This window comes from Buceros rhinoceros, unplaced genomic scaffold (genome assembly GCF_000710305.1).
Source record: "Buceros rhinoceros silvestris isolate BGI_N320 unplaced genomic scaffold, ASM71030v1 scaffold10953, whole genome shotgun sequence".
NCBI classification, from domain to species: Eukaryota; Metazoa; Chordata; class Aves; order Bucerotiformes; family Bucerotidae; genus Buceros; species Buceros rhinoceros.
Window position 1 is genome coordinate 24,247 of NW_010403035.1, and position 24,321 is coordinate 48,567.

At 39.3% G+C, this 24,321-nt stretch overlaps 1 protein-coding gene across 1 annotated transcript; it reads left to right on the forward strand.

Moving 5' to 3' along the window:
• The first annotated feature begins 5,306 nt into the window (after window positions 1–5,306).
• Window positions 5,307–21,117, forward strand: CHRM2 (cholinergic receptor, muscarinic 2). The gene is made up of 2 exons (XM_010132846.1): window positions 5,307–5,389; window positions 19,678–21,117. The coding sequence occupies exon 2, from the start codon at window positions 19,717–19,719 to the stop codon at window positions 21,115–21,117; it is 1,401 nt and encodes a 466-aa protein (XP_010131148.1). The 5' UTR covers window positions 5,307–5,389; window positions 19,678–19,716.
• Window positions 21,118–24,321: the final 3,204 nt, after the last annotated feature.

Genomic DNA, 24,321 nt, shown 5'->3' on the forward strand with positions numbered 1-24,321 from the left:
CTCAGACCAGGTTGCTTAGGGTTTTATCTGTCGTGTCTCAAAAAAATCCAAAGATAGAGCCTGTACATGATTTCTGGGCAACCTGATCCACTGCTTTGCTGTCCTTATGGGGAAAGAATTTTTCCTTAAATCCCATCAAAACCTTATGTCTGTTTTCTGTCATCCTCCCACCACACATCGTTATAAAAAGACTGGCCCTATATTCTCAGTAGCTCCCCTGTAGTTATTGGCAGGCTGCTCTCAGGTAACACCAAGGCCATCTCTCCCTCAGGCTAAAGAAGCCCATTTCCCTCAACCTTCCCTCACAGGCCATGTAATTCAGGTTAATGAATAATATATCCTCTATTGCTGATCTTGGACCTATGGTTTGCTCTCAAATGACTTTTCAAGATGCATCAGCCACTGGACAGAAGTATTTTTAATTATAAATCTGTGCTAGATTACAGATATTTCTGATCTGCTGGACACAGCCCTCCCTGGATATACCTTCTGTCTCGTGGCTGATGTGAAACGAGAAGATATCTAAAGCTACTACCTGCTGGATGACAGCTGCCACCACCACCGAAGTGGTAGCACTTAGGAGAATCCAGACAGAAAGCAACGTGAAACATCACATTTCTCCCAATGCTGACTCTTACGCTCAGTCTTTCAAAGCCCAGTTGCCCCTGGTATTACGACACTGCTTCTGTCGCTCGGTATGGGTTCAATAACTGAACTGAAAGAATCAATCTTCCATCCAACAGTTCTCTTAGAAATTTCCTGTAGTCTCTATTGATTTTTTTTTTTTTGAGAAGAAAACATATATATATAGTATTGCCTTTTGCCTTTCCCTTTACTCAGGAAGGACTTTAATTAGTGCCCTTTGTGTTAAACCATTAGGTGTGGCCACCTGTGGTGTCTTGAAGTTATTCACATTCTAAGAGTTTTTAAATGTTGGGTCTAAGCCACACAGAGATTTTCCAGCTGGAGGAAAATATTCGGTTGCCTGGAAACTTTTCCATTACCTTACACCACAGGAGTGGCGTAAGGGAGATAAAGAAAAGTCTGAATCTAGTGCTAATGTTTCTACTGCAGGGAACAGGTTTTGTTTTTTAGGAGGTGAGAGGACAAATGGGGGGGAAGTTAATTTGTTTTGGTAATATTTATTTATTCTTTTGTTTTATTTACTCGGTGACAAGACCTGAGTAAAAATGGTAATGATTTAGATATATTTCGTTTTATTCGGAGAAACACTTCTCCATGGTAGTCATATAATTTCTTTCTCCTTCTTCTGTTTGCAGTATGACGACCTCATCTTTGTCAGGACCTCCCCCATCCCATCCCATCCCATTCCATCCCATCCCATCCCATCCCAGTAGCTCTTCTCCCTGCAGCTATTTCTACAGTTTTAATTTCCAGTTTGTAAAGGAATATGTGTAATCTACATATCCTCCACTGTATAGGTGAATAGCAGAAATGCTATTCTATTTCTTAGTTGTTCTGCTGCATATAGTTTCTCTTCATAATGCTATTGCTATGCTCTTCTGTTGTGATGCTTTTACTTGCCTCTGTAATTTACAAGGTGCTTCTATCAGTTAAGGATTCCATGTTACTTTATGAACTTAAAATTACTATAAACGTAAAGATCCATTTGGCCATAAACAGAATATGTTGGGCAAACTGCTCCAAAAGTGGGGAAGCACTGTACCGTAAACACAAAAAAGTCTGCAGAGCAGACAGCATTTACAGCTCTGGAATACTCAGAAGCCCATTAGGCTCCAATCCTAAACCCAATGTTATACTTTGCAGATTAATTTTGCAATAAATTATGTGTGCCGACTGCCTGACAACAGTCACAGCCCTGGGTGGTTTTGCATGATTCTGTGCTACAGGGAGAAGAGAGGTGTTGTCCGTCAAGAGGAGGGAATGCTTGGCTGGGCACTCCAAGTGTTACAAAGAGGTACTGAAGACAGACTCTTCTACTAAATGATGAACAGCAAGCATGATTCCAGGACAGTTTACAGCGGGCAGCAGATTATAATTCTGGATCCAATAAAACAATGAACTGGGACTAGTCACCAGACACCAATCCTGTTTTTTCCCCCTTTTTTTTAATTTTTTTCCTGCAGAAAAGTCCTGAACTTACAAAATGCAACAGAAGTTTTGCCATTGGCATACACAGGGCTTTTGACCAATTGATTTTTTCAGAGAAATTTACCATGGGATTTCAGACTCTGAAATTGGAGTTTGGATGAGTAATGTAGCCTATACAGTAGACCCCTATTCTCAGCACTCTCTGACTCAGGCTTCCACTGCCAATGCTGACTTGTGGAAATTCACAACTCACTTCACAAAAATTCTGTAATACCCTCCTAGTGGTTGCTGCTTTCATGAGCAGCCTGATATTTAATTCACTCTTAAGAATATAAACCTACTCAAGAGTAGCATGTTTGCAGAGCAGATGAAGTGAGTCTAACACAACCAAATATTATCTGTGCATTTTTCTCATGAATAGATAGCTCTGTTAGTTACAAAGGGAGTTCAGATTAATTCTGTGAATCTCAAAACCAAACAATCTAGAGGAAGAGACATCAGAGACACTGTGCATTCAATGGGTGTGCACTTTCAAAAGGAAGCACCAGTTATTGTTGATAAGCCCATATAATTTGGATTATATTGGATTTACTGTCTTTTATTTAATATTCACCATTCTGTCTAAAACCCTTATGTACACCATGACAAAAAGACAGATAAACAGTAAAAAAATGCAATACGGATGAGATATATCAAGAAATGTATCAGTAAAGAACAAAAAGGATGGGAAATAACAAAACCACAACAGAACATAAATATGAGTTCCATACATATACGCACAGAGAAGGAGAGATTATGCCAAGAAAACACAATAGGAATAAAGCATCAGGGTCCAGGTCATAACAGGAAGGAAGGAAGGGAGGAAGGGAAGAAGGGAGGAAGGGAGGAAGGAAGGCAGGAAGGGAGTAAGGGAAAAAGGGAAGAAGGGAGGAAGGAAGGAAGGGAGGAAGGGAAGAAGGGAGGAAGGGAGGAAGGAAGGCAGGAAGGGAGTAAGGGAAAAAGGGAAGAAGGGAGGAAGGAAGGAAGGGAGGAAAACACTCAACTCCCTTCCTCAAAAGGAAGGATACAATAATGAATTAGGATGGTGTCCAGCTGAGCTGTGTAGGATCAGATACACAATGCACAAAGAGAACCTTCCTGCTGTGTGAAAAAGCAGATGCCAGAGATATCTGACACTGGGATGCATTTACTTTTTGTTCACATACTTTATATGAGAGAAAAAGGCACACAGGTATCTTCTGAATATTCTCGAAGCAGCAGGAGATGGGCTGTGCTGCTATGGTAGCTGTGCTGTTTGGGTTATTCTGAAAGTTCCTCACAGGTACTTGTTAAAATTGCCTTTTCTGTCCAGCTGATATGTTAGCCCCAGTGAAAATCGGTGGAGAGTAACTGTTGCCCAATATTAGCAATAATTTAAGTGAAACTGTACAAGTAACAAAGTCTAATCTGTCTAAAGTAATCAATAGACAAGTAACGGATGCTTCTCAGAACTGTAATTAAACTTACTTTGGGAGAAGTAGATATGCATCTCTTTTGGAGACCAGATGATCTCTCCATATACCTTTGCCATGATTTTAAGATTTACCTGTTACAAACACAATTATTCCCTAATTGATACTTTGCTTATTGCACAAGGCTTCAGATAGGGTAAGGACCCTGCTGCGCTGGGCACTGCTCAATTGCTTCAGAAACAACGTCAGCTCAAATTCACTCATACATTCAATGAAACTGTGCAGTGGCTCACCACACTATGCTTAGTTCAAATTAAGGGACCCAGTGCTAACAGTTTCTGAAGGAAGCCGTTAGCCCGCAGTTGCCCACTGTCCTCAGAGACAACAACAACCATGTTAGTGCCAAGACAGAAGAGACATGATCGTTTCAGGTCAATGGATGGAGCACAGCAACCTATTTGGTTAGCGAAGTCCTTCCCCAGTTGCAGACTATACGGGGAGCAAATACACAATGTGAGGCACATCCCTATCGCAGTTTCAAGGGCTAAGTTGGTGATGGGAGGCTGCACCTGGGCTGGAGGCGGGTAGATGGATGTTGATTTCCGTGGAAATTAAGGAGAGGTCTTCTGGGGCACGGAGGCCGCTGCTGTAGGATGCCTGCCAGGGACAGACTTTGTTAGTCCTCAGCCCTGGTGAGGGAAATAGAAAGGACTCCTATAAAAAAGGAAATTTCACTATCAAGTAGTTGCCTTGTGTCACCAGTTTCTCACTCTGAAGGAAACAATCCCATCAGAGTCTGAATAGTGTTAACTACTCAGACTGGCGAGGCAAAACCGTGTGGGCTGATTCTCTCATAGCTGACAAAAGCATTTAGAAAATCACCTCACCAGAATTCAAAACATTTCTTATAGCTCAACACTGGATAGGGAGAGTCAAACATACCTTTTTCATGGCAAACTCTTATTCAAAATGTTATTTTGAGACTTGAGTGAGCTTCCATTTAGCTTTTCTCCCAGGATACTTTCTATGGTCCTTTTCATTGGCTCTAAGGTGATGAGAGGAATTCCCAAACCGTGTGCCTTGGCTGTCTGGGAACAAGGACTGTCACATTATTAGGAGCATTCTGGAATTCACAGGCTTAAAAAAAAAACACATATGAACATCCTCACAATCAAAGGTTTATCTAAGGGAAGCACTAAACTTCTTGGCATTCCTCATCATTAATACCACTACCTTCATCAGTTCGCTTGTAAGTCTCAGAACAACTTTACGAACTTCCTTTTCAGAAAGAGAAAAACCTCAAACACCTTTTGTCACTTCCTGTATGGAGCCTTGCAAAACCAAGACTTTAGGCTCACTCATCCAAATTTACTACATAAGCTTTATTTTTGTACTGATTATAACAAATACAGGTAGATTGGACCGCTTTCTAACTGCAGAAGCACAATGTGCATCATGAGATTGTAAAGGAGAAACTAGGAAAACTTTTTTTACTACATTGTTTTTATTCTCAGCCAAATACCATCACAATCTTTACAGCAGGATAACTATTTACTAGTTCTCAAACATCACTCTGTTTCCCAGTATTGAAAGAACAGAAAATATTACAGAGGATATCCGTATGTGCAGCAGGTTAGCGATAAATTCACTAGAATGCAGAAACTCAAATTTCTATTCGTGTTTGAAATCCATGTGTATTTACATGAAGGTTTAAGGCATATTGACTTTGTTTAGTTCAAGGCAAATTGGTTGCTTCAGTTTCTCATGATCTGGAGCTTTAAACCAGTCCATTGATATAAAGCAACAAATTCTCTTCCCCTGTGAAGACCTCTAAGGCAGCAAGAAGAGATTGTCCCAGAAAAAGTGTAAGGGTTCAATTCTCTCAATCCCTCTGTCAAATATGTAGTTTAAAATAACTATGAACTGTGCTACTATGTTTGGTGATAAACCGATAGTGCAGAAGTATGAGGTATTGATTAAGCAAATCACAAAACCCTACACAGGTAGCTAAAAAAGACATTTGTCTTATTACCAGGTATAACTGTGATATTTGGGAATGCCATCTTTTGGTTGCTTGGTCTTATTTGCACAGCTGATGCAATTCAAATGTGCTATCTTTAATCTGAATGAATTATGTATTGTAATACTTACCTTACCTACCTCGGAGAAAATAAAAGAAAGAATTAATACACTTCTGTGTAACATGTAAGTAAGGAATTGTCCTGCATTTTTCCGTATCTTTTACCTTTTTTTTTTTTTTTGTTCCTTGCCTGTTTCCAGCTTTTGTGGGTAACTGAGACAGCTCTTGTGCAGGTCTCAGAAGCACAAGCAAGATTGTTAATGGAAAAGAAGTAGCAATGCTACAACTCTTCACTTTCTGTTTCAGCAAAGAGTTCCTGGGGCCCCATGGAGCCTCTTATTCCTGTGTGCAGAAGTATGAGAAGCGGGAAGATATCCAGTTATTTTTTGACCTAATTGTGTTGTCAGTCTCTATTGACCAGCTAGCTGATGATAGTAGTCAATCTGGATTGTGTTAGCTGACATTACATGGCAGGGTGGTAGGTACCATTGGACACTGTGATATTTCCTTGCCATCTATTCCTGCAGGGCCCACCCCTGTTTAAAAACAGCAGACTCTGACAGTATAATGCATGGAAAGAAAACAATTGTTCCCTGCTCTTCCAAACATCTGAGAAATTGTTATGAAAGTGTACATATATAGGAATAGAATCTGACATAGTTTGTATCTTATGTAGAATTCATACTAAGTTACTTTCTGAGATTTATTTTCTATTTGTCAAAACATTAATAATTTAGACCTTTTTCTGGAATAAGTCTGTTCTCAGGGCAATACCGCCCAGCCCCAATTAGTGACTGAAATTTTTACCGCAAGAATTACTAAAAAGCTCTTCATTTAGATACAAAACCATAATTTATTAAGACTTTAAATGTTTCTAATATATGGTAGGGTAAAGGAGAAAACGCACTATACCCTGAATCACATGGTCTTAGATATGCAAACTTCAGACAGTTAAGGAGAAAATAAATTGTGCTATCTGTGGCATGGTGGATTGGGTGGCATTTGCTTAGGATGACCAGCATCATTATGAGTGGATAAAAAAATTATAATAAATCTCTGTAAAGAGACATGATTGACATTTTTAAATGCTCATTTGCAAAACAGTAAATGTAAAGAAGCAGATAATTAAATTTAAAGGGCATTTTCCAACAATAACATTAGAAAGATTAAGAGGTTAAACATTAACCTGACTGTAAATCCCTCCATTATTATCTTTTTACAAACAAGACTGTCCGCGTTTTAACTATTCAGTGCTGTTCAGTGCATCAAACATTCAATGAGATTGCACTGGATATCATAGACTAAAACAAAAATATCCAAATTAACTCATTAAAAATATAAAAGAAAAAAAATCTTATCTTACTTTACATCATACCATCCCATCCCCCACGCCCCAAAAAGATACACTTTAGAAACTTCATGAACACCATTTAGGACTTCATATATGTGGTGGATATTAATGCTAGGAATAACATGTTAAAAGCCTTGAAATGGACTGAATTTAGAACTGAACATCATTTACACTCAGGAACAAAAGAAAATGTCCTGAAAGGGCACCACCAACCCTCAGAGATTTTTCTTGGTTACTTTATGATTGGATATGCAGCAGGGAGCAGTATATGCTTTCGCATGTGCTACTACTGAAAGTTGTGATATGAAAAAATCTCAATCACTGCCTTGGACATGATTCCAGCTTGACACAAGGAGCCTGCTTAGACATGGAAAGTCACTTGCCTGCTCTTTGACAAGCCCTCTCTAAGATAACAGTGTCTGGATGGGGATCACACAGCTGTTTTCTTCCTCACTGCCAATTTCTTTTTTGTGGTCTTTATAAAGTAAGAAGAAAAAAATAACCCACTGAGAAGCAGTTATACCAAAGTATCTTAAGCCTGTTATATCATGAACAGAAGAGAACACAAAAGGGGAGGGGGGGAACAATCAGACAATCTTTCTCTTTCTTTAGGTTGTTTTTTTCTTCCCTACAAACATTTCCTTTCAGATGGCCCTTTGAAGTCAAAAGCTTATAGAGTGAGTGACTGAGAGCAAGGAGCTGTGAAATGTGCCTTTGAGCCACAGACTTCTCAAAGAGTATCACAAGGCTGATATGACTGGGGTACACAACATCTGCAAATCAGCGTGGGGTTATTGAGGCTTTGTTCAGCCTTAAATTCTGGGAGCTGCAGAGGACCAGAAACTTCAGCAGGTGAAAATCATTTATCCCATCCTGATTCTACCTTTGCACTTGGGAGGTCTCACTGCTACTGTATGCAGTGACTGTGTTGGTGTAATTTTCTTATGAAGAAATAATTGAGCATATGTATACATTCTATATATGATATAATTGTTTATTATATGTGCATAAATTAGGTATAATCACTACCTTCTGTTCCACGTGGCCCTGTTACTGCTATGCTAGTACTGGATACTTTCACATCGTTAAAATACGCTGACACTTCTGTTGTAAGGTCATGTCTTCAAACTACCCTCACGGTACACCACTCTCGATACTTACTAAAAACAATTCCTTCTCAGATGGATCTGATTCACCTCATAATCAAACTCACTGATTGGCACAACACCTCAGACGTGACTGGATAACTCCCCTGATTCTCCATTCACAGGTCTGCATTTCTCATCCCAAACAATTTTCACTACTTCTCTTACATAAAGGATATCGTATAAGGGGTACTCTGCCCCACTGATAATGCTCAAAGAGGGAGCAAAACTGCCTCTTATGATTTTGGAACAGTCAGTACTGGCATACCAGTTTCTTACAAACTTCAGAGAAAAGCCGATGAAGGTGAGGATTATTTCTGTAAGTTGTCTGGTAGCCTGACTGATCAGCCTCGACCAATATTGATCTCAAGTGGGACGGCAGCACTGTAGTGTATTGTTATAGTATCGCTTCCTGCTCTAGGAGGTTTACGTGAGACTACATGAATCCTTTTTTTGCCTTTCTGCAGTTTTAAGTGCTCAGAGAAATAGGAGCTCAGCACTGCCAGAGGAGTTGCTGTTAGATCAGAAGATGAGAAAAACAACACACTGTAACCTAAGAAAAATGATTCTCAGAAGACTGGTCTGAGCAGCAAAGAGGTAAAGAACAGGATGAGAAAGACCAGAGAGGACAAAGGATAACCAGGTGCTGCACTAGGCGAGAAAAAAAGAAAAGGGAATGAATGAGTGTCCCAAACCCACAGGTTACAGATCATATCTTGCTTCTGCCTAAAGCAGAGCCACTGCAAAGATCTGAGGGAGGTGTCGCTGTTAAGGAGAGGAGATGCAGAGGCAGCACTTTGTAATACCACCAGAAGAGGGGGAAAAAAAAGATATCAAGATGACTCAAATGCCTGAAACATGGCTTCATGGAGTCTGTCCACATGGCTGTTCCAAGGTGCTGAGCTGTGCCTCTGCCAGTTCAGCTGAAACAGCCGGGACATGGTGTGCTAGACTCCAGGCTGCAGGGGTCCCCAGAGTTCAGTCACAGTTTCCCGTCATTGCTTACTTTACGTAACTTATTTCCACTGAAATTTTGAACATTTTGCCTTCCCCAGAGATCACAGGCAGAAATATAGAAACCCTATGAGAAATGCCAGCTTTGTCTGGAGATAAACTTCTGAATTCTTCTTGGTTATCTGACTCTCACACCTTTTGGATACAGTCCCATCATGAAATTGATTGCTAATGGTCATGGATCCAAGGTCACGGCTTTGCTGCAGAACCAAGCAAGAAAAAAATGATAGACCAAGAGATGAAGGGATGCTAGCCAATCTCTCTGCAGGCAGGCATGGGATGATACAGATAGGTGCTGAAACTGGGGTCATTGAGAAATTTATACTGCAAACAGGCAATAAAAGATGACAATTCAAAGGGCCCAGTTGAATGCACGTGCAGAACTCTTCTCTTACAGTCACACTTTCTTGCTTTCTTCTCATTAACTTCTTTTGCTTTTCATTCACACCTCAGTCTTGTTCCCATTTCCTCTCTCTTGCTTTCACCCCATTTACTATCTTCTCTTTTCTCTTGCCCCACCTCCTGATATGCCTTCTTTTATGCACGTACCGGTGCCCGTCAAAGAGGTTTGTGCTGCATGGAGGCACGTTGCAATGCAGCAGTCGCTGCTGAGTGGTTCCGCTGTTGTTGTATGGCACAGTGGGAGGGATTTAATCTCAGATATGACATCTCAGAGATTCAGCAGTTTGATGCAGAAGATTTTTCCCAGGGTACATTACTTTACCATCAAGTCCCAATATAAAGAATTGTTAAGTAAAGATGGAATTAGATCAAGAGAACTGGGTCATGTAGGTGACACTACAGAAGATGAGGATAAAGCAAAACCTCAGGAAACTAAACATACAAGTTAGTGTTTTTCTCTTTGGACATGTTTGCTATGGAAATATGGTCTGAGATGAGGAAGGAAACTTGCAGACAGTAGCAGATAAGCCTGCCAAAGGAAGGGAGGGTTTATATACAGCATAGTTATGGAATTTCAGGATATTACTAAAATAAGTTTGAGACCCTTGGTACCAGACATGGGAGAGCAACCAATTTCATACAAGTCAAGTCATTCTAGCAACAGTCTTGGTGAAGCTGATGTGGTGTTTCTGCAATGATGTGAAAGAGCTTCCCATGAGGTAAAATATAATGGCACAGCCTCTAGAAGCCTGAACTTCAAAATCAACTTACTTGTCTCAAAAGTTTGATTTTTTGTTTTTTTGTTTTGTTTTTTTTAACCTCATCTTTGAATTACATTTTAATGTGCAAGGGACATCATGTATATTCATCACCATAATCCTGTGGAAGCTTTGTACCTCATAGGCTTCATTGCTAGTGACAAGATCAGTTTGGAAAATCCCATGAGAGATAATTGTTTCCTCTACACACTTGTGTCCAAGCAGTTCCTATGATGGGGGCATGTGTTTAGTAATCATAGTAAACTGTCTCCCATGAAGAAGAAGCTGAGCTGAAGCCTCTACACCTAGGGACGATATTCTGTGTAGCCCTCTTATGACTCACAGTGCAGATTCATGCATACAACAGTCTTCTGCTCTTCTCTATCCTGTGTCAGCTAATGCCCCTCAGGATTTGATAGTTTTAGTTTCAAATAATTCCATTTGGCACTTCTGAAACCTTGTATTTAGATTTTTTTGGTTTTGTTTTTGTTTCCAAACATGAGAGAGAGGTCAAAGTTTGACATGAACAGCCTTAGCAATGTCTCTATAAAAATTAAAATTAGCAGAAAGCTTGAGAATATATGCTTTTGCATTTCAGTCTTCCTGTCCCAGTGATGCTGAATATACTTTTAACAGAGGGTACATGGTCAGAGACAATTCCCCAGTTTCCTGTTATTAAATTAACCTTCTTAAATATTACATTATTGTTTCAACATGGGATAGGGGCTTCTCTTAATGTCATGGTGAATTATTCATATGCAAAGCTAAGGTATTTTACCTTGTTAAGTGTAACTGTAGCATGTTGAGACAAATTTCTCGAGCCATGCATCAGAGACAGAATTAGGCATGGATTTCTTAAACCTGTAGTGGAATAAAAATGCAATTAGTCTACAACTATAGTCTATGTAATTAAGGTAGGTAGCAGTCATTTAGTGAAATGTAACACAGAGACTGACAGAGTCTACAATAATGTAGTAACTGTCAACATAAATGCTGCAGAAAAACTGCTAAATTATTTCCTAAAACTGCTAAACTATTTCCTTCCTTTGGCAAGGAATTGTAACCTCTGAGGTTCTTTGTCCACAAAAGCAGGGATGGTCACGCAGGCTCACGGTAAACATAACTGTGATCAACTTGGTTATAATTAGCTACAGCAAACACTTAATTTGAGATTTTCAAACATTTCACAAGCATTTTGTCAAGTATTGTCAGTATGTTTCCATCTTTCAGAAACTTCTCAAACTGCAGATTGGGTTTGGAAATATGGATTCTAATTAAGGAATTTAGGTACTATTCCTTGCTGATAAGGCAAAGAATTGACTAGTTCTTTCACTATTTCACTATCACTTTCACTTTCACTATCACTATCACCTTATATGTGGTCTGCAGAAATGCAAGCATAAAAAAAGATTTAGCTGCCCTCTAAGAAACAGGTTTGAACTTGACTTCAATATATGTTTAAATCTTTGCAAAGAATTTGAGCCAGCTCCTTTTATATTTGAGTCATCTTTCTCCTCTGTGCTTCTAATCTACATCTTAGGTAAGCTGTAAGTAAGACAGAAGATGTGTAAAAATCCCCAAGATTAAAGGACACAGAAGCAGAACGGGCTATGTTTTCAAGCTCTTGAGAATTTCACGTAAGAGTGACCATGATGGACTTAACAAGCATTTTAATAGCATTTGCTGAGTAAAGGAACTGGGTACTTTCCAAAGCAGGATTGAGGATCGTCTAGAGGTATCGCAGATGAACCTTCTAGATCATAAGCAAGTGAATAAGGAAATCACTGGTAAACTTCCAACCAAAGGAAGAAGAAAGATTTTCTTTAACTTCAGTAAGAGTACCTTTGAGCCCTCAGTATTATATCATCCCTATCAGAGACACTACAGAAGGCTACAAAATCTCTGAGGAACAATGAGAGTCTCCATGGGTTTATTCAGGGTCCCCAAAAGACCTCCATGACTTGGAGGGATTTGCAGAGATTCAGTGGAATATCACAGCATTTTTGCTGGACCCACTGATAAATTGAGGGGTTTAATCAGCAGCTCTTTTAGAGACACCATACACATACACCCCCCACACCCTGTACTGTGTTATAGTTCTTTGTTTTTATTTCATCGCCAATATTCAGATCTACATGTACATGTTTTAAACAAGTGATGAATTTCGGTTATGCATTAGCCCCAGGTATTCAGAACAAATTGTGAAGTGCTTTCAGTCAGCCTTCTACACCCTCTCCTCTTTCACTAGCTTTGCCTGTTGTCACCCAGGGATTTTGAGTAGCTCTCATACTGTTTTTCTATTTAATAGCAAAGGCTTGATAGCTGATATGAGGATAATGAAGTACTGTGCCTCCAGTTCGTGCTGGGCTGAAGAGGGAGTACTTACCTATCACGGCACTCTTCCTTGAGAGAATATATCCTGGAAGCTAACGATCGTCAATTCAATCTTAACGGAAGCTTAAATAACTCTTCTGCTAAGAGAACCTTTCTCAGGGCTGAGGATAGGTATAATTTTAGTTTGAGTTCTGGTATGAGTATTTTATTTAAAGTGCTTGAAGAAAATCGTTGTGGTTGACTGGTGTGAAGAGCATCAGTCAACTCTCAGCGACAGTGGTGCAACACAAGGAGCAAATGAGAAGTGTCTTACTGAAATCCCTCTTCTAGCTAGACTATAACCTCTGCAAGTGGAAATCGGCATAGGTCCACTGATTAAATGTGTGTGGCATGAGCAAGCCCCTAGATTTGTTGCTTTTTGATGACAGCAGCCGCTCTTCTGACCCATATATGACCTACTCTGAAACCATACTTCGAGTTGGATCATGCCCAAAAAGTGATGACTAAATAATACTGATTGCAGGTCTGAGCCTGTGTATCTGTGAAGCGGCTACCCCAGTCTCCTTACATCTCAGTATTCATACTGTTTACTACAGGAATATCTAACTGTAATGGTTTCAGATTTTCAACAAATTATACCTCTGCTCCTTAATTATAATAAAATGTAAATTGTAATAAAATGTGGGGGTCCTCCACATGAGAAATAAATAAGTATCTAAGTTTTCAGCACATATTGAAGCCATCCTGCTGCTGGAAATAACTGCATTAAGTGGTGCTGCCTTTCTGTGCCTCTAGATGGAGATCCTATCCATTTAACTCAACTAGAGGGAACTCTGGGGTGCTTCAATAAGAGCTCCATTTTGCTTTTCATACTTCATAGACCAAAAGTTACTTTGTTTTCTGATTTCTACGTTACAAAAATTTTCTGCTTTTAGTAACTGGATATCCAGACACCACGCCCCCACTCCCCATTTATTATTACCTACAAAAAAAGAGGGGGAAATGCTATTCTGTTCTAGCTTTCCACAGTGAAAATGTCCCGAACTATTCACTTTGCCTGAACTATTTACCCTCTGCCTTTTCAACTGCCGTTCTGAAAATTCCCTCCAGGGTGTAAGCACCTCTGACAAGCTGAGGTGTGCAGTATTGCAGGTGGGACTCAGAAGGAACAGTATGGACTATTGTACTCAATCACTTTTACCATATGGGCAACCATATCATATGGTTCCCCTGGAATGCAGAGGAAAGCCTTGCCATAACTTCACAAAGGGACTTAGCTATTCAGTTGCTGGTTTGGGTCAAGATATCTTTATATACAATCCTAGCAAGAATAAGGAGACGCATGAATGAAAGTATCTCTTCTAGTCCAGGAGGTAAAGATCCCATTTTGTGGATCAAAACCAGATAGATAAAACCAAACCTATTAGCATATTTTTCAGGTTTGTCCCATGCATTGAGATGCAGAATATACTATGTCAGCTGTCCAAAGACAGAATGCAAACTGTCTCTTGATTACACAGGTCCTGAAAAACAAAGACATGTCTGAAGCCAGAACTATACCTACCGAAAGAAAGTAGATGAAGTGCTCTAGTACCAGTGGGTGACTATCAGCAAAACAACAGTAAGAATAACAACAACAGTACCAGTATACTAGAAGTACACAATTATCCAGATCTTTGAGGAAAAATTGCTTCTTCTTTGTTATTTCCTGAAACAAGAGAGGTTGTTGTAGGGTTTTTTGTTTTTTTTTTCTATACTGCCTATATTTTTTTTGTGTGATTTTGAATACAAACCATGTGGGTTCGTGACGCTGTATTTACCAGGTTTAGTCTATAAGAACAGAAGTGAGTAAGACATAATTAATAGCTGTACAAAATCCTCAGGCTCTAACAATAGCACTGAGGCCTCAGTGTTGATGCCAGCACTGCCACCTACTCATGTACAGTTCCCTGATGCTTTTGAGGGAGTATATTTTTTTTACTTTATTTCAATTGTTGTTAGTCGCACAGTGTCAGATTGCTTTTGTTAATGTTTTAGGATTCTGATGTATTTGCTATTTCAAGATACATGCAGGAATTTTTAATCTTGCCCTTAGATACCCTTCACAATGAGATGGGGAAAAGATGATCCAGACAGGCCCACACATTATCTTTTTTTTGTAGGACATATGTTGATTGAGAAAAACAAAAGTGCATGAAAATAAGAAGAATGGACCACACCGAGGCAGTAACACTTTGCAAAGATGTTTCTAATTGCAAACGGATTGCACAAGGTAACTTGTGGTGAAGAATTTAGTCTTCTGCTATTTAGAAATTTTCTGAAATACAATTTTTTACAAAAAGCCCCAACTAGATCTATAATCTCTCTTGAAGTCTGTAATAAATTCTGACTAATGTGCCTAGTATATTTGTCACAGGCTTAGAGGTTTTGTTTCTCTTTTTTTTTTTCCTATACTGTGAATTTAAATGGTGCCAGAAAGAATTTTAGAATTGAAACCAGTGCAGTTCAAGATCAAATTCAGTTCAGGGGGGAAAAAAAATCTATTATTGCTACAGCAAAAATCAAATCCATTTTACATAGGTTTGAACTAGATCAAAGAGGAGAAATTAAAAAAATGTATTTTACTTTTGTTTGAGAGTTGAATGCTGAGAATTGCTCAGAGTAGCAATCCACACAGATTTCTGGGTAATCCCATTTAAATCACAAATATAACTTTCAGGTACAGATCATTTGTTTCCTCTTTCATGTCTTGACTTTTATATGGTTTCAGAGGATTCAAAGAAGCCATTAAATCCTTACCATACTTGGCAATATGCACAATACAGAGGAAGGATTTGTTTAACAAACTTTGACAGGCATGGCATATGAGCCATTTTTTTTCGATATACACAACATTTCTATAGTCTGTTTTGTGACAGATGTTGGAGGTATGTTCCAAATTTCAAATTGTTATGATAGCTCCAAGATTCATCTGCACCAAAGGGATGGGATCCTGTCAGGGCAAGTGGAAAGCGCAGTCAACAGGATGTTACACCTAAGTACCTGCTGTTTGAGGATCATGATCCTAAGGGTGACATTCAGTTCTTGTCCCTTCTCCTTGCCCTCCCATTTCTGCAGGCCTCCTCAGGTTCTGCAACGGAATATTCTCAATGCCATAATTTTGCTTCCTCACGCTCACTGTGGTTCTCTTTTACAATTAATCAGCTTACACGCTTCCCCTATTAGACCTCTGTTTCTCTGTCCTGCAGCTGCTAGGGACATAAATGAAGGAAAGCAAAGCAGACCATGGCTGCCAGCATGCTCTGTGAAGGTTTACTTCAGCATGTGCCAGCCTGCACTCCATTTCTCCTTGAGAATGGTAATGGGAGTCCAGGTTAACCCACCCAAGCCCTGCTGCTGCCTGTCTATGACTCACAGCAAAAAGACATGGCATCACACCAGTCCAAAAATGCACATACCATGTAGCCCACCAAATCCCCCACTTATCCCCCAAATTCTAGTCTGGTCAAAAGAAGAGAAAGGAATGATTTTCAGAACTGTGAATTCTTTAGAGGGGAGAAATTACTGCACTGGAAATGTTTCTCAACTATGTAACAAATATCAGACAATGAATTATTGTATATGTAGATTTCTTGGCTTTGGACATTTTCCATGCAGTGATTATGGTGTTTGCATTCCACAGAGTCATATATATTTTAAAATATGTTTCAGAATATGAACTGGGTTGGTTTTCAGGTCACAAGAGGAATTTCTTGCCTTTTCTGGGTATTCTCCGTTTAGCAAGAATGCAATTAGTATAGAAGGATGAATTATGGTAGCCCACGGGAGCCAGGGCCATATTGTGCAACTCACACAAATACCCATGGGCTTGCAGAGGAGAGCTCTGTTTGTTCAAGAACAAGATCTGGTACTTCTCACAACGGGAGGTCATATTACCTTAAAATGCCTCTGCCCCGTAGGTCTGCCTGATGAATAACATCTGTTCCCATAACAACTGCCTCTCCAGCAAGAGAAATGGGCTCTGTGGCATGACAAAACCAAAAGTAGTCCACAGGCAGTCTTGTACCGAGGGAGCAAGCGTCTGCAGTAAGAAACAGAAACCTGACTATGGGCCTGATTCAAACTCTATTGGTGCCAACAGGAAAGAGTCCAGCAGATTTCAGGGGGTCTTGGTAAGAAAGCATTCATAATCCTGTCTCTGCTCATATAGTGGTAGTATTATCATCAGTGATGTTATGTGTCAGTTGATGTCAAAAGTTTCTCCAGCCCCTGTCAACACACAGAGCAAAAGAATCGCATTTATGCAAGCAAAGGAAGATTTTACTGGAGTAAGTGAGAGCAGGTATGTTTCTCCATGCCTAAAAGTCGTAACTGCCAATGCAATTTGCAGTCCAGGACTACCAGCCTTCTACCAACCTGGCAGGAAAGTTTTGTGCAAAGAGAAATCGCTGGGAAAGGGACTCCCCTGCTTTACTTTCATTCAAAAGAACACAGTGAAATCTTATTCCCAACAAGTAAAATTACCTTTTAGCTTTCATCTTGCTCTTTGCATCCCAGCTAATAAAATCAGTGGAATTCATACTGAATTACCAATATTTTTGCTCTAAGTGGGTAGAAGGTTCAGCTGAAAAGTCTTAGCAATAAATTTAGCTGGGAAATGGTAATTTGGTTACACAACAAGTTTCAAGTTTTAAAAATTAATTTAAGTTCTTCAGTGGAATCAAAACAAAACTTCTGAGCATTTTGTCAAAGTTAAATTGTAGAAAAAAGCTTGGTTTATTATCATAAAGCACATTTTTTTCAGCTCTGATCTTCTCACTCTCTTCCCTTCTTGCTCCTCCTCTCACTCTCTGTCACCAGAGGTAGCTGTAGAGCCCTGGATCACAAACTCTTCAGCTGAAATTTTTTTGAAACCAATACACCTCTGTGAGTTACTTTGTCTTTTCATCAAAAGTGCATTCTGTTAAGAATGTTCATATACAACCCTGCTCGGGAGAAGTTCTTTGATTCTCCCCAAACGCTGATATCTTACACTTCTAACTAGATAGCTGGCTGCTCAGCTGTGAGGCTTTGGGTGAAAAACACATAGTGAATTGCTGAAATGACAATCCTATTTATTAAAGACATCTGGGCTATTATTCTGTATATTTTTTCCACAGAGAATAAATTCTGTTATATTCTACTCAGCCTATTCTTATTGTTCTACATATTTAACTAATGCATTCTCCCTTGGTTTTCTTCTGAACCTGGTCCCAAGAATTTTAGGGGTGTACCTAGATAGTAGGTAGTTATATCTGGATAATAAATAGTAGGGAAAAAAATGTCTGTCTACCCTTCTGTTCCTCAATTTATCCTTGTGTTCACTTCAACATGGAATTGGCAAACAAATCTTAGCTGTTTTTAAGAGCAAAGGCAAATGCATGAGCCCCACCTTCTGACTGCTGGATTTCTTTAAGTGTAAATTAGAAAATTACAGAGTTGCCTCAGACAGAAAACCTTCACCCTGGTATAGCATTTGGACTTTTTCACAGAGACAGACTTGCTTATTTTTCTCAGAGGTCAGAAGGTTTTTGACTGTTGTGCTGACATTTTGCATCACCCTCTTTCTTCCTTTTGCATCTGAAAGAAAATATGCAGTGCTGAAATGACAGTGGAAATGCATTGCTCTGTTTAAATGATGTGGAATATATATGTCATGTAATGTATATGCATGTATAGGCATCAGCAGGTAAGTCACAGGGGACAGAGGAGGAATCTTTGCTCCCTGATGTAAAGAGAAGCCAAACATAACTGAATTTTTTGCCTTCCTTTGATTTCACCGTGTCTTTTAGAAGCTTTGTCTTAAAGAAGTGATCCCTTATGGAGGGGGGAAAAGGAGAATATTCCAATTAGAAAAAACCTACCTTCTCTGTCACATCTGGCCTTCATGCTTCAATAACCCCTTGAGCACAGCTCATAAATAATGAGTGCTCGAAAGCTGGTTATACATTTCCAAAAGGATAGTACATATCCTGAAGGCAAAAGCATGTGCTGTTTTCTTGGTCTTCTATCAATGTATATTGCCAGTACTTTAACTACTGCCTATTGAGTACTGCTGGTAGGCACAAAAGGAATTGCTGTGAATAAACACAACTGATTTTTATGTTTCTTTCTTTATCCCTGTTGTCCATTTCAGACCTTTTGTCATAGCTTTATGTGACACAGATTAAAAATATTGTGATTTGAAAAAAGAAAAGTACAAGTAAGCAAGCATTGAGAGATAACCTCATCATGTTAAAAAAAAACCCAACAAAACCAAACAACAACCCTTTTGACAAATAGTCAAAAGGATGTAAAAAATAATCATCTCACTGAAATGGAAAAAATAAAATAAAAATTGTGCACATTTAATTAGATTGCTAGATGCTCGACTCAGGTGAGTTTATTTGTTCTATTGACTTCAACAGATTCTTTATTAGCAGACTAGTAGCTTTAGTTTGATGAGTGCCAAAATCTTCGCAAGTGTTGACAAGAAAAGGTAATGACAGTGTATGAGAATGAGAGGGACGCATGACTCAAACCTGTTCCATAAACCTCACAGAAACATACCCAGGTGGAATATGAAGGAAAGATGAAAACCTTTGTGTGATCTGGCTCTTGGTAGACCACGTCTTCACCTCGTGTTATAAGAATAGCATACCCTCAGGACTGGACTCTTTTATTTGGAATAAGGTTTGAAACTATTTGGTTGATAGGAAAGAAATCAGTATGTACATTGGTTTCCAAAATCTTCAAGTCAATATTACTTTTATAAGAGGACAAAGAAAAATGCATACGAGAACTTAAAAATCTAAATCTGGATTAAAATGTTTTGTGTTTGACACATATTTAGAAGTGTCCTGTTGGTGTGGTACTCCTAAGGGGATATTATGTGATGTAATGTGTTTTCATTAGCCAAAGCTGACTGGTCCTTCTGCACACATCTTCTACCTTTAAGCTCTTTCCAAGCAGTTTTTTGGGGGGATCCATTTCCTAATGGTAAAGGGACTAATTTCATGCCAATATCTGTTTTGTTTTCTTTCCTCTACAGGCTTAAGTGATAATTTGGTGTCTTGTTAGCAGAACAGAAATGAATAACTCAACGTACATAAACTCTTCCACTGAAAATGCGATGGCTTTGGAGAGCCCCTATAAAACTGTTGAGGTGGTCTTCATCGTCCTGGTAGCAGGGTCTCTCAGTCTAGTCACCATAATTGGGAACATCCTGGTCATGGTGTCAATCAAAGTCAACAGGCACCTACAAACTGTTAACAACTATTTCCTGTTCAGCTTAGCCTGCGCTGACTTGATCATTGGCATCTTTTCAATGAACCTATACACTCTCTACACTGTGATAGGCTACTGGCCCTTAGGGCCTGTAGTGTGTGACCTCTGGCTGGCTCTTGACTATGTGGTCAGCAATGCCTCTGTAATGAACCTCCTCATTATCAGCTTTGACAGATACTTTTGTGTCACCAAGCCTCTGACATATCCTGTAAAGCGGACCACTAAGATGGCAGGCATGATGATCGCAGCTGCGTGGGTGCTGTCCTTCATCCTGTGGGCTCCTGCAATTCTCTTCTGGCAGTTCATTGTGGGAGGAAGGACTGTCCCAGATGGGGATTGCTACATCCAGTTTTTTTCCAATGCTGCCGTCACATTTGGTACTGCCATTGCAGCTTTCTATTTGCCTGTTATCATCATGACTGTCCTTTACTGGCAAATCTCTCAAGCCAGTAAGAGTCGGATAAAGAAAGGGAAAAAGGAAGCTGCCCAAAACCAAGATACAGTTTCCCCAAGCCTTGTCCAAGGTAAAATAGCGAAACCAAACAATAACAACATCACAAACAGTGGAGATGGGCTAGAGCACAGCAAAATTCAGAATGGAAAAACGACTGGAGAGACTGTGACGGAGAACTGTGTTCAGGGGGAGGAGAAGGAGAGCTCCAATGAGTCCACCTCTGTCAGCGTGGTCGCTTCTAATGTGAAAGAGGATGAAGCTGCCAAAGATGCCAGCCAGGCTTCTGCCTCCCAAGACCATCTCAAAGTGGAGAACTCCAAGCTGACATGCATCAGGATAGCCACCAAGTACCAAAAGGGTGACTGCTGTGCCCCCACCAACACTACTGTGGAGATTGTAGGCACCAATGGGGAGGAGAAGCAGAATAGTGTAGCTCGGAAAATCGTCAAGATGACAAAGCAACCAGCCAAAAGGAAACCACCTCCTTCTAGAGAGAAAAAAGTGACAAGGACTATTTTGGCCATCCTGCTGGCCTTCATCATCACCTGGACCCCATACAATGTGATGGTGCTCATCAACAGCTTCTGTACGTCGTGCATCCCTGGCACTGTATGGACCATAGGTTATTGGCTCTGTTATATCAACAGCACCGTCAACCCTGCTTGTTATGCTCTCTGCAATGCTACTTTCAAGAAGACCTTTAAGCACCTTCTTATGTGCCATTACAAGAATATAGGAGCTACAAGGTAAAATAATAATAATAATAATGAAAATAATAATGAGAAGGGTGAAGAAGTTTCAAATTAAATTTAAAAAAAAAGAAAAACCAAACAATGCCATAGCACTTTATGCTCTTCTATGGAATGTGCAATCCAGGATGTTAGTGGAAATACTGATATGGGGCATCAGCTCCACCCCTGAGAACTACACTTAAAAACAACTTTTTAGTATTGAAAATAAATCTTAAGGACATGAGAATGTTTGAGGAATTATTCAAATACGTGGACTGGAGGCACAATTCCTTGCTTTCTGAGACTTTTCTGCAGAAGGGCTTTAGAGTCTACGATTTTTTGGTCATTCTGTGTAAAATTTTTTTTTCTTTTTTTTTTTTCTTTTTTTCTGTGTCTGTTTAATACATCTTCATCTAGAAAAAAAAAAAAAAAGGAAATTTTAACAATAACCGTGTGGAAGAGGCATAGGAGTTTGGAAGATCCTTACAAAATTGAAATTAATCATGGTAGGTCGTTCCTAAAGTTCAAAGTTGTCTGTAGTTTTTTTGTCACTGGCTTGTAAGAACCTTAATGTTAGGTAAATCATGATGAAAGTTATTTTATGTTGTTTATGACACTACCATTTCCAAAACTGCATCAGTTCTGAAAGTGTAACTGTGCTCAACATGTAACCACTGCTTAACCTGTGTATCATTCAAAGTCTGCCACTTGCCCCTTTCTAGGGGATTTTATTGATTGATTCCTTCACCATGTCAAGATAAAAGTGAAAAAAGAGGGTCTTTTCCAGATTGCTACATCTCAAGACTATTTCAGTATCCATATAAAAAAAAGCTTGGAGAAAATCGTGTTCAATTTGTTTATCATACAATATCCATCTGTGGATTTGTCTTTTACCTCCATCAGACTTTTCTTGCTTTCTGTACCTTGCTTGTCCAGGGCACAAGGACTGGATAGCAAAATTTTTAAATTCAAAGGTCTCATCCAGTCAGCCACCATGGTGACCAAACAAAGGGCCTCAGCTGAAGAATAGAAACAAGGTTATTCCTAGGAAAATAGAGGTTACATTTTTTTAAAGTTGGTTGTACTGATAAAGAGGTATGCTCCACAAAATTAATAGTTAATATGGAATGACTATACTCTTGACCAATCAGAAGATGATTCACACTCATTTATTGAGGAAAAGAATAAGATGGACTGATGTGCCCACATGGATCAAGCTCTGCCTAAGCCCTTAGTGTGAAACCAAGGTCCTTCCTAGGTGCATCCTGGCCAAGAAGTTTACTTGTGAAAAAGATATTGGCTACATTGCCTTTTGTACCACCTGGGAGCAATATTTTCACCATAAACCAAGGGATAACACTAATAAAAATGCAGAGAGGCAAGCAGTGATTACACAAAAACAGAGAACAAAATAGTCTAGATGGGGGGCTGGCGGGGGTCAGGTTCAAATATCACCTGCGACTCAGCACCAACTCAAATTTAGATTATTTCTGTCTGGCGAAGAACTCGCTGTTTCATTATTTGATACGTATTGTAGCACAATTGAGCACTGTGTGGGTAGGATAGAGTGTATTAGATTACTGAAAACAGCAATTGTCTGTGAGTTATGCGTACTCTAGTTAACCTTCTTAGTAGCTCTAACTTCCAGGCACTAGTGAATGTACACCTACAGATGTTGTTATCCAAAAAGTAGTTTTCTGCATAGACAGTGTTCTGGGAGACTGTCTCCTGGAGTGAAAGCTACCTACCAATTCATTCTGTTACTTCATGCTACCATATTAGAGTCTTCTAAAATGCACTTCAAAATAACAGCCTGTAAGATTATGGGGAAATTAATCTTGCAGACTGAAGTTTTACGTTAGACATGCTCATTGGAACAGCGTCAAAGCACTTCGGCAATCTGGCAATTTTCATGTTTTGAAGTTCCTAGCAGAAAGAGAAAATGAGGAGCATTAAACTGCAGTAAATTGAGGCCACATTAAACTCAGGATTAATGTTTCTTAATATGCTTTCATTGTTTTTATACCCCTAGTGATTTCATCCTAAATGTTTCCATGCAGCCAGTTTTGCAATGCTCACTCACCTTGAGTCATATTTACTATTAATTTTTCATCTTCCTGCTTGTAAGGAAGAATCGCTCAATGACAAGGCTTGCAAAACTAAGTGCTGCTCGTCTTTCAAAACTGTATTCACTAGGCTTATCTTGACAGGTCAAGGGAAAGTCTTACATGATCATTTCTAGATCATACATTCTCTTGAGGTGTTGAAAAACCCAGATAAAAACCAAAGACAAAATGAAATCTGTTCGTTTTCTAAATCTTACTTCTGTTGAGGGGATTCATGAAAGAAACACACCTGCTTCTTTCTTTTAGCAAGTGTTGTGAGTATCAATACTGCAGATACTCAAATTGGGAAATAATGGTTTGTATTTTCTTACTTCATCGTCTAATTCCAGTTTTCCAGCAGGTGTGCAAATCCTTTATTCTGACCTTTAAAGTTGTCACTCGTTCATAAATTATGAATTCCTCTAAGACATAAGGACACTTCTACACATTAAGAAGTTCAGAATATAGATTACAATTATACTTTTTCATCGTATGAACACTCAAAACACCATGCAGAAAAAAAAAATATTTGGGGGCCAGCATTCATGAAAAATGCAAATAAAAAGAAAAACCTTCATTTTGAAGCTTTATAGGCCTTTTCCCTAGCAGTACCCCCCACTTTTGACTCCAAAGGACAAAATGCTTTGGTTACTGCTATGGTATGTTTAAAAGGCTTGGAAAACACAATATCCTGTATGTTTCCACCTTGTACCAATTCAATGAAAAAATATTTCCATGATATATATATGGTATATATTTCCAATACATCCACATTCACAGCCAATTAAACTCTAAAAGCCAATCTAATGCAAAAATAGATGACATAATGCACCTACACATGTACACAGGGGCATGTAAACACACTCACCACCATGGCTTATATTATCCTCTAACATTCCAGATATTGCATGGGATTGCGTCCACGTTGTGCTCATTGACAGCTGGTGGGAGGTACAGAGACAACACTCATTCATGATGCTGTCTACCCCCTCCGAGAGGCAGAGAGGGGGCAGAGCCTGCCCTGAGATACTGGGAGCCTCTCAGATCTTCACCTGACTGTGGCTCAGTAAGACAAAAAGTGGGATAATATCTCAGAGTCAGAAATAATTTGTTCTTTT

What these genes read in the sequence shown, in the direction of transcription:
- CHRM2 (XM_010132846.1), top strand. Translation starts at nt 19,717, where the DNA reads ATGAATAACTCAACGTACATAAACTCTTCCACTGAAAATGCGATGGCT.